Genomic DNA, 14,071 nt, shown 5'->3' on the forward strand with positions numbered 1-14,071 from the left:
CGGCACGCTTCTGCACAAGACACCCACCGACCAACCGACCGCGACACCTGGGGCTTCCTTCACCAAGACCGGCGCCTGCCAGGCTCCCCGCCTCTGGGCCGCACGCCGTGATCCCGGCATGAAGGAAGTCCCTCCCCGGGGGGCAACTGCCTCAGACCCCGATCCCTCCGGGGCTCCACGCCGCTTCATGACCACAAGTGCTGAACTGCTCTCCACTCGAGACAAAGTGGTCCCCGAGAAAAACCTTTTGCTTTACATGCAAGCTCCGACATATGCACGCCCCAGCCGACCAGATGCCTTCACTAAGCCCGCTCTGAGTTCACGCACACGACCAGGCGGCCCCAGGGCCACGTGGGCAGGTGCAGAAGATGGCGAGCCACTGACACACGTACGGGAGGGACCGCCCACAGTGAGCATTCAAACGGAGGGAGGCCACAGGCGGGGCCTGCCACCGGGGCCTCTTCCTCTGAGCGCCCCACGCCGGCAGAGGCGGGGAAGGGCAACAGCCCGGCTTGGGGTGGCGGTTCTCAGGCCGGAAGAACCGAGCCGGCCTCTGAGACACAGTGCGGACACAGGGCCCCACAGTGCAGCCGCCATGCCCCTCGCTGCTGAAGAGCTTTCCTCTCCCTCCAGTTCCCACCTGCACTGCCATGAACTTCACCAAGCACTCCGCAGGGGGTGTGCTGCGTGACCCACGCGGGGGGTGAGACACGAGTGGCCACTTCAGCAGCTCCCCAGAGGCATCGCAGTCTCTGAGGGCCACCCGGAGACCAATTCCAAATAGCCCTCAGGGTCCCGTGCAGAATTCAAGACCTCTCTGCACTTCACCCCTAGGCCCTTGGCTGGCATGAGTGCTCCCATCTTTTCCAGACAGAAAGGATGGGGCTGAAGTTGGGAGCCTCGGATGCCAGTCCAGAGTCTGGCCCTGCAGCCATGACCCACTGCTCCTGGGGCAGGTGGCAGGCCTGGGGTGAAACCTCCCCCCCCCCCCCCAGTTCACGTCTGCTTCTCTGGAAGGTCATGCGCGGTTCCCCTCTGCTGGGGCTTTGCCCACTGGGGGGATGAATGGCACAAAACACTTTGTGACAAGTGCTGAGCCACAGAGAAAGCAAGGACAGCCTTTCACAAAGAAATGATAACATGACAGGAAGGAACGGGCCAGGTGGAGGCGGGGAGGAAAATGGGGCTCCAGGGGCTCACGCCCGGATGACACTGGCAGTGATGGGGGACGGATCCGTGGTCCTGCAGGCAGGAGGGCTGGGGCCCAGGTGGGTCAGTGCCCCTGGGGCACCTCCGGCCAGCAAACGGAGGCCTCCTTTTGAGGAAGCACCCCCCCCCCCGGAGGGCGGGACTGATTTCTCACAGGATGGGAGGCACAAAACAAGACCTCGCAATAAACAGCTGCTACGCATGTAAGGAGGCAACACAGCAGCAGAAGCAACAGCAGGTCCACACCCTCCAGGTTCCGTTCAGACACACCTGACCTCCCGTAAAAGGCTGAAGGAGAAGAAGTGATCGAGGAACAGGGGTCTATAAAAAGTTGCTAATATATTTGAAAAATAAATACTGAAGCTTAGAATTAAGAATTAGGGTTGAAATTAAAAACTCAAAACTTAAGTTATACACAATAACAGAATCACTTAACTGGGAGACTGATCCAAAAAGGTTCTCAGAATGGACTGGGGGACAAGGAGATGAGAAATAGGAAGGCGAGCTTCAGAATGAAGAACAGAACTAGAAGGATTTATCAGAGGTTCAGAGAGACATGACAGAAGGGTAGAGAGAGAATAAAAAGGTAAAACAGCTGAAAATTATCAGGCAGGAAACTGAAAATGATTATTATGCTAAGGCTTTGAATGGAAAAAGTAGACAATATGCAAGAACAAATGAGTAATGCAAAGAGATGGAAACTCTAATTCTAAGAAATAATAAAAAAGAAATGCTAGAAATAAAAAACACTGTTAAGAGAAACAAATTCTGCTTTTGATGAGCTAGCTGATCAGTAGAATGGACACAACCAAGGAAAGAATCAGTGAGCTTCAAGATATGTCAATAGAAACTTCTCAAACGGAAATGCAAGGAGAAACAAGAATAAAAACGCACCAGCATCACCAAAAACAAACAAACAAATGCACACACACACAAAACAAAAACAGAACAAAACATCCAAGAATTGTGGGGCAATTTCAAAAGATGCAACATAGAGTAACTGAAACACCAGAAGGAAAAAAAAAAGGACAGAAGAAATATTTAAAGCCGTAATGCTGAGACTTTTCCAAAATTAAAGACAGACACTAAACAAAGATCCAGGAAGCTCACAGAATACTAAATAGAACAAATACCCCAAAATGCACACCGTGGCACAAGTATACAAACTGCAGGAAGCCAAAGACAAAAGGGAAATCTCGAGAGTAGTCTGGGGCAGGGGAGAGAAGGAGCCCGTGTATTTATAAAACAAGGGCAAGAATCACAGAGGACATCTCGTCAGAAACCACTGAGCAAGACAAGAGTGAAGTCAAATATGTTTAAAGTGTTGAAAGAAAAAAAAACCACCAACCTAGAATTCTGTATCCAGCGAAATTATCCTTCAAAAGTGAAGGAGAAATAAAGACTTCCTCAGACAAACAAAACCTGAGGGAACGCATCACCAGCAGACCTGCCCTGCAAGAAACGTTAAAAGATTTTCTTCAGACAGAAATACAATAATATAGGTCAGAAACTGGATCTACATAAAGAAGGGAGAGCAACGGAGAAGGAATAAATAAAAAGTAAAATAAAATCTCTGGTATTTCTTATTAATTAAGTGAAATACAATTTTGTTTAAAGTAATAATAGCAACAAGGCACTATTGGTGATTATGGAATAATCAAAATAATGACAGTGCATCGCAAGGGATGGGAGGGCGGGGTTGGGAATAATCTGTTAAAAGGTACCCACACTACACACGAAGCAGAACAGTATTATTTGAAGGAGACTCAGATTAGTTAAAATGTACCTTCTAACACAACTGTTAAAAAATTTCAAAACAAGGATAATTGATACACTAAGAGAAGAGAAGAAACGGAATCAGAAAGTTCTCAGTTAGAGTGAAAAGGCAGAACAAGAAGCCCTGGTACCAAGTAGGAACCGTGACAGCGCACGCTTCGGCAGCACAGACACTGAATCAGAAAACTGCAAACATGACTGCGCTTACTCCGGACACACTCAGCCCTGCCCCGCGTGGCTCAGTTGGTTGGGCATTTTAACTGATTTAAGAATCAATTAAAAAAAAACTTTGAAAATATGTCTTTTAAAAAAATCACTTTAAATGGTTTAAATATACCAATGAAATGACAGAGATGATCAGATTACATAAGAAGCAAGACCCAAATATAGGTGTGTTTATAAGAAAGCCACTGTGAGTTCAAAGACCCTCTCAGTTAAAAGTAAAGGGATGGACGTATCCTGTACTAACACCAATCAGAAGCGGGAGAAGCTACATTCCCTTCCGACACAGCAGACTGCAGAGCAGGGAAAATGCCAGGATACTGCCTACTGATAGCAGGGCCCGTCCTCCAAGCACGTGCGACAACCCACACACGCAAGCTCCCAGCTACAGAGCGTCACCGCACAGGGGACAGAAACGGATAGACCTGCAGGGAGACAGAAGACCCGCGGTGATGGCTGGAGATGCCAGCCCGCTCCCGTCAGAGGGACAGCGCCAGCAGACGGGCCAGCGGGGACAGGGCTGAACCAGCGGCACCCCCAACTCACGGCACTGACCGACATCCACAGACCGCGTCATCCGACAGCAGCAGGTCGCATGTGCTTCTCAAGCTCACGTGGAACGCTCACCAAGTTCGACCACACTCTGGACCCTAAAGCACACCTCCCACCCGGACAATAATCGACACAGACAGTGTCTGTTCTCAGAGCACAATGGAATTCAGGCAGGAACCAATACAGAAAGGTCGCTGGGAACCCCCCACTATTTGGACTACCCTGTCGCCGTTCTGACTTCTTCTCTAGCATTTCGTTACTGTATTTTCTCCTGTAACTGCCTTAACTTCCAGAGAACCTACACCTCAGCATATAAATCCAACGTACCATTGGAATGCAGACAGCTGAAAATAGAAAGAGTCTTCAAGTTTTTCTAACTTCAAGGAAGTAAAATTTTCCTAACACTCATCCCAAACCTTCCACTTACTGAAGGTTCACCCACCACGGCCCAGGAATGAATTACTGCGACAATGGTGTCACGTCTTAAAGTGACACTTCCACTGGCAAAGCGGAAACTCCTGAAGGCCCTGACAAGGCAGAAAGGGAAGCAGTCCGAGTGCCCGAGCGCAGGCCTGCCCTCCTCGCCGCGCCCACGGCCCCTCCCAGCTACGCTGGGGAGCGCACTGAGCACCCTGGCCTGAGACCTCGCCGATGGGACGAAGGGTATGCCATTCGAACGGGGCCCGTCTGTTCTCCCAGGGGCTCCTACCAGCTCTGATGGGCTGGGAACACCTGATGCATTTCAGTACAGAGGCATCCACAGCATTCACCCAGTCCACCCAACTCGAATAACACGAACTCTCTGCCAGACCTGGTAGGAGACAGGGCAAGCTTGTTTAGAGAAACACACAGTGTTAGAGCAGGTAAAAGTAAAGGATTTTGCCAAATGCGCCTCATTTTTCCAAGTAAAAAAGACATCTAGCCAATGCACTTTAAATGCATCCGTAAACCGTGTTGACGTCAACAGCACAGCGGCTGAAACAGAGCTTAACGGCCTGTCCTCCGGATTCGCCTTTATCACCGTGAGCCTTTCGCACCCATCGGCTGGAGCGGAGTCTACCAGGTGTCAAAGAACTGGATTTCAGACACAGATAAGCTCGCCAAATGTTATTTTCTCCCTTAGCCTCTGTACACTGCCTGAAACATCTGAGAAAATCCCACCGGCCCGGCGGCTGGCTCAGTGATTGAGCATTGACCTATGAACCAGGAGGTCACAGTTCAATTCCTGGGTTGTGGGCTCGATCCCCAGTGTGTGGCATGCAGGAGGCAGCCGATCAATGATTCTCTCTCATCACTGATGTTTCTCTCTCTCCCTCCCTCTCCCTTCCTCTCTGAAATCAATAATAATAATAATAATAATAATAATAATAATAATAAAAAGCCCCCAAGTCTGGGGAAGGCAGCGTTTACCTGGGGTCCCAATACCCTTTGGGAATAATCAATCTCACAACACGACTTGAAGATTTGCAGGAACTAACTCTTGAACAGCTTCTGCCAACAAGAGAGTTTATAAGAGAACATTCTATACCCTTCTCTCAGAACACAGGAAACAGAACTCTCTTCCGGTGAGACAGGGTGAACACCCCCCCCCCCCCTTACACATGCACCCACGGGGGCAGGGGCTGCACACTGGGCAGACCCCGACCACAGCCTGGCTTCGGTCCCAGCAAGGCCTCAGGAAACGGTGCTGCCAAGTTCTGTGACTTTAAGCAAAACGATGTGTGAGAAACCAGCTTACCCCACGATAAGCGATATAAACAGAGTCAGGCTCCTGCAACACCTCACTGACCTTAGAATGAAACGATGTTTTGACCAAAACGACGTGATTCCAGGACCTGCGGTCTGTACCCGGAAATGCCACCCAAACCGCTCTATTAGCAAAGGCATTTATTGTTAGAAGCTCAAAGTGAGTAACCTTTACCGCACACATTGTAAGCACAAACGGGTACAGCTCCCCAGGACTCGCGGTAACAGACGTGGTAAAAGGGTTCCGTTGATTCTGAAGAGGCGGTCTGACCCCTGGTGTGCCCGTGCCCAGCACCAACAGCAAAACCCACTCCCGGCCGCAGCCCTCGCAGTGCCACCCCTGGGGAAGAAACCGTGCACAGGCCGAAAGCCCTGCCCCGCCTTGGCCTCCCTTCCGGTGCCAGCTGAGAATCGTTGTTCCAAATTAATAAATCAGGGAGTTTAGGGGAAATTCTGTTTTTGACTGATTAGAACCAACCTTGAGCCACAGTAAGTGATAAAAGTAACACAGCGTCGACGGTGAGAGTCAACCAAGGTAAGCTGGGGAGGCGGGGCTACTACTAAGGCCCAAAACGCACCCAGCCTGAAGTCCCCGCAGAGCCTGACGTTCACACACGTGGGCTCCCCGAGAAGGGACCACAGCCATCGGCTTTCTCCGGGCCCCTCCTGCCCTGAGCAGTCTAGCCCAACTGGTTCCCGGGGCCCTCCCTGTCTGCCCTCCAGCTGCCTCTCCACCCCGCCTGGCAGACGCTCTGTGCCCGGCGCTCCGGGTTTCTCTCCAGCCTGTGTTACTGCTACAACCTTAGCTTTGTGCTAAAAGCACAAATGTTTCAGGCGCGGAGAGCCGGCGTGGGTAACGGACTCATGCTGCCATCCCATTTAAGAGCCGGGCCCCAGGAGCCATGACTGCCTCGCACAGCCCATCGCCTGGGAAGCTTTCCACCCCATGAGCTCTGAAGGGATGGATAAACCAGGACTCCCCACTGCGTTTAGAACGGTCAGGGTTAAAGCTCTGGGAGCCCCATTTCCTCTCCAGAGCGACGCTGTCCTTGACGAGCTGCCAATCTGGGTTCCTGTCTGTCAGGCCCTTTCTGCCAACTTACCTTACTGTGTGTGAAGGGGGGCGCTGCGTACAAGGTGGGGTGGATCAGAGGGCGAGGCAGGTGTGGGACGGTGTGCAAGGGCACGTGCCCATGGATGTGGGGGTACAGATGCAAGGCGGGGTGCGCGGGCCTCTCCGGGGTCAGGAACTGCTGGCTGGAAGGAAAGGCCCCGGCCGTCATCGCCGACAGAGGCAGCCCAGAAGCTTCCTGCTTGCACACGTGGCATTCACAGTCGGCAGCTTGCTCAGCCTGCAGGGAGAAAAGGCCTGCTCACTCCGAGGCCAGGGTGCCGAATGCAGGCAGGCCATCCACACGGAGCAGGCTCGTCCGACACCCCCTCCTTGTGAGCGAAATGAGGGACCCAAGAGCCCAGGACTGCTGGAACCTAACGAGAGGGTGCACGCCCCATGGCCCAGCGGGGGCCGGCGTCCGGGCTGTCTGAGCAGAGAGGAGAGGACTGGTGGAGATGGCGGAGTGGCGGAGGGAGCCACAGGGACCGGACCGCACAGGGCTCGGCTCCGCTGGCTCCCACGCGTAAGGCACGCTCTGTGTGTGCGCGAGGGACGGACTCCGCAAAGGCGGAGCGAGGGGCCCAACTGAACAAAGGTTCCGGAAGTGGACCAGAGGGAAAGCAAGCTGAGAAGCGTGCGCTCCTGCAAAGCTGCGGGTCGTAAGGTGAGCGCCACGGGGCGGCCTCCTGCTGGGCTCCGCCCACCCCGAGCAAACGGACTCACACAGCCAGTCAACAGCAGAACCGAAAGGTGCATGGAGTCTGTTTGATGCAGAAAAAGGCAGTAAAGGGAAAACAGAAGAAAAACACGACACAGAAACAACAGCAAAGGCAGGTGTACACGTCACCGATAATGACGTCAATGTAAGTGAAGCGGTCCACAGACACAGGTACGACAGACAGACAGGACACAAGTGCAAGACCCAACTGAAGGAATAATGAGCACGGCACCGCTGAAGAACACAGGTCAGTACACAAACATCGACTGTATTCCTACGTATGCCTACCATCAACAGGAAATTGAAATGAGGAGACACCATTTACCACAGAATCAAAACACATGTGAACTTAGGAATAAATTTTAAAAATATGTTCAAGCCTCATAGACTATAAATGTTTAAAAGTCAGAAATTAAAGGTGACTTAAATATTAGAAATATACAGTACGTTCACAGACTGACAGGCTCACAGACTGACAGGCTCACAGACTGACAGGCTCCTTGTGGTTAAGTCTGTACTCCCCCAAATCGACCTGTATCATCCCACAAATAAAAGACTAGGCCCAGCCCTGGCTGGTTTGGTTCAGTGATAGAGCGTCAGCCTGGTTTGATTCCAGTCAAGGGCACATGTCCGAATGCAGGCTCGGGCTCCAGTAGGGGGTGTGCAGGAGGCAGCCGATAAATGATTCTCTCTCATCATTGATGTTTCTCTCTCTCTATCTCTCCCTCTCCCTTCCTCTCTGAAATCAGTAAAATTATATTAAAAACAAAACAAAAAAAGACTAGGCCCAGAGGATTTCGCTGGTGAATTCTGTCAGGGAAACCAAGAATATTCAAGAACTGAAAGCACCCTATTAACCCAGACAGGTTTTTTGTAGACGTTAACAAGCGGCCCTAAGACAGAAACGGGAATGCGGAGGGCTCTGAGCAGTCTAAACGATGCTGAGGGCGGCCTGCCGCGGAGGCAGACCCTCGATTCCCCGGCGCACTGCAGCGGCAGTCAGATGCGCCCTGGCGCAAGGACACAGCTCCGGTGACAGAGCACCCAGGACACACAGAAACCCTGACCCTACGGCCACTGGTTTCCACAAACGGTGCCGGGGAAAGGGCGGCCCACATTCGCAGAAAGATGCATTTCCATAAGCAAAACTGAGCCAAGGGAGCCACAGACCTACTACGTAAGAGCTCCATTATCAATCTTCCAGAGAACAGTTTTGTATTAGGCAGTTTCTTGGATGTGACATCAGAAGCATGTTACTTTCATAAAGGAAAAATCTGATACACTGGACTGCATCAGAATGACAAACCTTTGTTTTGCAAACAAGACCATAAATCTAACAGCCTGGCCAGTGTGGCTCATGGCTGAGCATCGACCAGGAAGTTACAGATGGATTCCAGGTCAGGGCACATGCCAGGGGTGCGGGCTCCATCCCCAGGAGAGGGCACGCAGGAGGCAGCTGATCAATGATTCTATCTCTCTTTTCCTCTACCTTCCTCTCTCTGAAATCAATAAAAACATTAAAAAAATATTAACAAAAAACTTGACATGCCACAGAACAGGAGAAAACGTCTGCGTATCACACAGTAAGGCAGGGAATGAACGTAGGAAGGGTTGCTCAGGTCCGCCCATGAAAAATGAAATGACAGCTGCAACCTCAAGGGTCATCCTTTACCCATCACACTGGCGGGACTCCACAACTGTGACATCACCCTCTTCTAGGGGCTGGGGTGCCACCGCCCTCTGAACCCGTCAAGCCCACTGCTGGTGACCAGCCCCAGGGACGTACCTGCTTACGTATAAAATGTCACATGTACCAGGCTGCTCGTGAATAGTGTATTTTTGTTGTTTAAACACTGTACAAGTATACTTTCTACTACATGGAAGTGGAATAATACATTTGTGGTTTTTTAAAAAAATATATTTTTATTGATTTCAGAGAGGAAGGAAGAGGGAGAGAGAGAGAAACATCCGTGATGAGAGAGAATCAGGGATCGGCTGCCTCCTGCAAGTCCCCCACTGGGGATCGAGCCCGCAACCCGGGCCTGTGCCCTGACCGGAACTGAACCTGGGGCCTCTCATTTCGCAGGCTGACGCTCTACCCACTGGGCCACACCGGCCAGGGCATGAAGAGTTCGTCGTGGGGAAAGGGAGGCACATGCGGTGCCATCGGGAGGGGACTAAAGAAACAAAGGCACACAGGCCGGAAGCAGCAGCGGAGCATGAGGACATGCACTCCGTACGGCATAGGGTCAGTCAGGACACACTGCTGGGCCCGAGCAGAGCTGAGTGTGCGTCCGAGTCAGCCTTTTCACAGGGGCACAAAAGCACACACTTGTATTTGCATCAATAAACACGGAGGAAGACAGTAAGTAAGTAAAGCTGAGACCTACTCGGACCAGGGAGCGGGGGGGAGGTGCCAGAGAGGGTGGACGGGAAGCAGATGGGAGCAAGGCTCCTCACCGCCACCTTTGTCACCTGAACCAGGTTTACACTAATACAATGAATTAGTCAGCCAAGCATCTTGACCTTCCTTTGTTCTTTCATCTACAAGTTGCTTGAGGGGGGCCAGGGGTGGCCTAGAAGGGGTCAAAAAAGGGACATATGTAATACTTTTAACGGTAAATATTTTTTAGAAATTGCTTGAGCTCTCACAGGTTTGGCTCAATAGATATAGAGCATCGGCCCTCAGACTGAAGGGTCACACGTCTGATTCCAGTAAGGGCACACACCCCAATTGCGGGCTTGATCCCCCACGCCAGGTGAGGCACATGTGGGGGGCAACCAACCCATGTGTCTCTCTCACATCGATGTTTCTCTGTCTCTCCCCCTCCCTTCCACTCTCTCTAAAAATCAATGGAAAAATATCTCGGGTGAGGGTTAATAAAACAACAACAACAAACTGCTTGGGCCCTGGCCACGTGGCTCAGGTGGCTGCGCATCGTCCTGTGCACCAAAGGACCACTGGTTTAGTTCCCAGTCAGGGCACATGCCTGGGTCGCAGGCTCGATCCCCAGTAGGGGCGTGCAGGAGGCAGTCAATTTTCTCACATTTCTCTCCCTCTCTCTCCAAAAGGAAATATATATATATATATATATATATATATATATATATAAAATGCTTAAACATCTATTATAAAGCTCCGAGCGACTAAGAAAAAAATACTGGTCTGATAAAATACCTCACCTTTGAGTAACATAAACAGGCATCTACCTCCAGGGAAAAAGCTCTTAGAAGACCAGCCTTCGCTGCTCCACCATTCCACTTTCCGAAAACTCTCTCCTTGCTTCTATTCAGAAGCTCCGTGACTTCTAAACGTCTACAGCTACCTGGGGTGGGGGGGGGGGGTTATGAGGGATGGACATTTATTTTGTACGTCAGCCTTGATTCTCTCCAGTGCTAATTTTCAGAAGTTATTCAAAATGACCTAATTTTGTATTTAATAATGCTCAGGTTCAGAGAAAACAGACATAGAGAAAGAGACCTTTACAAAACCGAAAATACGAAGAAATGAAGTCACACCTGCTGAGCGGGGTAAGATGGGGGGGGACTGTCCACTTTTGTGTCCTCCTTCGCGGGACTCCCGTTTTCTAGGGCCACGGCTTCCTGCGGGGCTCCGGGGGGCTCCCCGCCACTCCCGCCGTCCGCCTCCTCATCGTCAGCTTCTGAAGAGCTGGCACTGGTACTGCTCCCCTGTGGGGACTTGGAAAACAAACAGGACGTAAAGCGCTACACGCCGGCCGCCACCTGTGACGTCTCTGCCCGATGAGGTGCCAGGGCCGTACCTCGGCCTTCAGGGCCACGGCCTCCCCGCCGCCGTTCAGCTCGCTGTGGGTTCCATTCATGTTGGCCACCGCCTCGGCGTCGTTGTAGTTATTCAACGGATACACATCAGCAAACTTAGCCGACAACGGAGCCACATCCTCGTCGTCACTGCAGCTGACACAAGCAGACACGGCCACCATGAGCCGCTCACGGGGCAAAGACATACTCCCTGACACGGCTCTCCTTACAGAGGCGCCACCCCAAGCACCACTCGTACCTCCCCGTGTTGCTCAGTGACCTGAACACAAGGCGAAGAACCCGGAAGGTTCTGTTAGGGCTAGCAGGACGAACGGAAAACAAGACCCCAAAGGGGAAAGATGAAGGAAACCACAACGGCTTAATCTGACTAACGGGAGCATTTCCGTTCAACCGGGCGGGCCCTGGGGTATGAGTGCCCGCTCCGCCACTGCTGAGCAGGCACAGTCCATGTCCAATTAACGTGGAAGGTGTGCCCTAGCTGGTGTGGCTCGTTAGCTGAGCGTTGTCCCACGCACCAGAGGGACGCCGGTTCGGTTCCTGGTGAGGACTCATGTTCAGTTGTGGGCTCAATCCCCACAGGGGGGTGTGCAGGAGGCAGCCAATTGGTGTTTCTCTCTCTCTCCCTCTCCTTTCCTTTCTCTCTAAAAAAAATCAATAAAAAATTATTAAAAAAAAAAATTAAAGGTGTAGAAGGCACCATCTTAGGTCTTTAGTGTTTGTTTTATAGCCACTGATGTTTTAGACACAGCCAGCATCAGCTTTAGCAAGACTTCTGAGCAACAGGCAAAGGGTCTAGTTACTGAAACAATGCAAGCGGACTTAAAGGCTAGGGCATCGCGTGGGCACTTTCAACACGTGTGACTTCCTGGTGCACGCCCAGAGCCGGCACGTGACCTTCAGTGCCAAGGGCTCGAGGCAGGACCCCCGGGAGCACCACAGGGCGGGGCGTCTGCGGCCCCAGTCGGCGATGCCGGGGCTTTAGGAGAGTGTCCACAGCTGCCAAACGCAGGCAACTTTCCGCTTTTAGGAAAACAAGACTCAACACACATGACAAGGCTTTACAACCTGAGCTCACCACGGAGGCAGAGGCCCCCCGGTGCCAGCGCTCAGGGCTCCTGAGGGCCATGGCCCCTGAGGTGAGAAGCGTGGCCCCGGTCAGCACTCACCACTCCTGAGCTGTCAGCATCACAATTCCAGGAGGGGAGCCGAGGCTCAGGAATGTCCTTGCAGGTGTGGGACAGACAAGTGGACCCTTCCGGGGCTTGCCCCGGGACCACCCAAGCCCTTGCATTCCCGGGGGAAGCGTGACCCTGCCCTGGCCAAGAGGCGACACGCGCCCGCACGTACAGCAGGCCTGGGAGGCGCCTGCTCACCAGCGTTTTTGCTCTCGACTGGTGTTATTAATTTTCCATTTTTTTTAAGGTAAAATTAATAAATTTAAAACCCAAACAGTGTCCAGGTCTGGGTTTACTGACTTCCTGTTTTAAAGTTTGCTCTAAGAAAGCAGAGGCCTGCCCTGGAAAGCAGTGACGGGGACTTCTGTAGACACAGCTGTCTACCTCTCATCGCTGAACCTCTGGAACCTTCCTTATCACAAGGTCGCAACTCACAAAGCCGGGGCGGAGCCCTTGTCGGTGAGGAGGAGCCGGGGCCGCTGCTGGATGGTGATTGGGGAGCTGGAGCCGGACCCCGAGCTTGCAGACGACACTGTGCTGGGCGGGCGCATCTCAGAGACACAGTCGGAAGCAGAGCCCACCGGCAGCGGCAGCGGGTGGGCGTGGGTGTCGCCGGGGGCCGGGGGGTCCACGATGCCGCACGTGAGGATGTGGGAGAGGCTGCAGTCGTCACAAGCACACCTGGTCGGGGACGAGGAACGGTGACTGAGAGCCAGGGACGGCCAGGCCGTGCGCGCCCCCGCCCGCGGCGCTGACTCACCTTCTCCGGTAGTGGCAGTTGGGGCAGTCGGGCACACTCAGCCGCGACGACAGCACGTGCCTCATGGCGTCTGTGAAGTTGTTCTCGCCAGGGGCTGCTTTTTTACTGGTTAGCTGGAGGGAATCAGAAAGGGCTGCGTTACTTCTGCAGGACGTGTCTCCTGTTATTATGTGCTTCATAGTTTAAAAAATGTTCTTCCTGATTTTTCAGAGGAAGGGAGAGGGGCAGAGAGAGAGAAACTTCAGTCGGCTGCCTCCTGCACTTCCCCGACTGGGGACCGAGCCTGCAACCTGGGCATGTGCCCAACCGGGAATCAAACCAGTGACCTCTGTTTATGGGCCGAACAAAGCTCACCCACTGAGCCACACAAATGCTTCACATTTTTCAGTCACTACGGTAATGTGTGTCATGCTCCCTTTTTATTTTTTTTTAATCCTCACCCAAGGATATTTTCCCCATTGATTTTTAGATAGACACACATTGATTGGTTGCCTCCTGCATGCCACCCTTCCACCCCCCCACCCCATCCCCGCGGGACCAAGGATCAAGCCTGCAACGGAGGTACATGCCCTTGACTGGAATTGAACTCGAGACCCTTCAGTCCCCAGGCTGACGCTATCCACTGAGCACCCGGCTGGGGCTGTGTCATGCCTATTTAAACACCGAGGGTCACAGCTTCCCGAAGTGGCCAGAAGGGGGCGGCAGACGGGAGTGTGCAGGTGGCGCCCACACAGGCCTGCGACCAGCAACCCTGAGGGGCCCTGACGGCAGACGCAGCTCAGATGAATCACAACCCGAAGGACCTAAGGTTCCGAAGAGCAGACAGGCAAGAAACCGAAGGGGGAACCGTGGTGCCATAGGGAGGGGCCTGCAGAGCTGAGGGGGCCATGCCAGAGCAAGCCCGGAGGAGGAGGTGCTGGCAATGCTGCCAGATGCAAGGAGGGCATCCAGGCAGGGGACGAGCGCTCAGCTGGGCTCCCCTCCAACACGGCTAAAAA

General features: G+C 52.7%; 1 protein-coding gene across 5 annotated transcripts in view; it reads right to left on the bottom strand.

The window, feature by feature from the left end:
• The window catches only part of FAM193A (family with sequence similarity 193 member A), a 106,213-nt gene that overhangs the window by 15,535 nt on the left and 76,607 nt on the right, over positions 1-14,071 (bottom strand). For all 5 annotated transcript variants that reach the window (XM_080685430.1, XM_080685431.1, XM_080685429.1 and 2 more), the window contains 5 exons: positions 13,074-13,186; positions 12,749-12,994; positions 11,120-11,273; positions 10,857-11,036; positions 6,609-6,857 (listed from right to left, as the gene is read on the bottom strand). In XM_080685430.1, the coding sequence (XP_080541556.1) occupies positions 6,609-6,857; positions 10,857-11,036; positions 11,120-11,273; positions 12,749-12,994; positions 13,074-13,186 (942 nt within the window). The remainder of the gene's footprint in view (positions 1-6,608; positions 6,858-10,856; positions 11,037-11,119; positions 11,274-12,748; positions 12,995-13,073; positions 13,187-14,071) is intronic.

This window comes from Plecotus auritus (assembly GCF_963455305.1).
Source record: "Plecotus auritus genome assembly, chromosome: 1".
Classification (NCBI taxonomy): Eukaryota; Metazoa; Chordata; class Mammalia; order Chiroptera; family Vespertilionidae; genus Plecotus; species Plecotus auritus.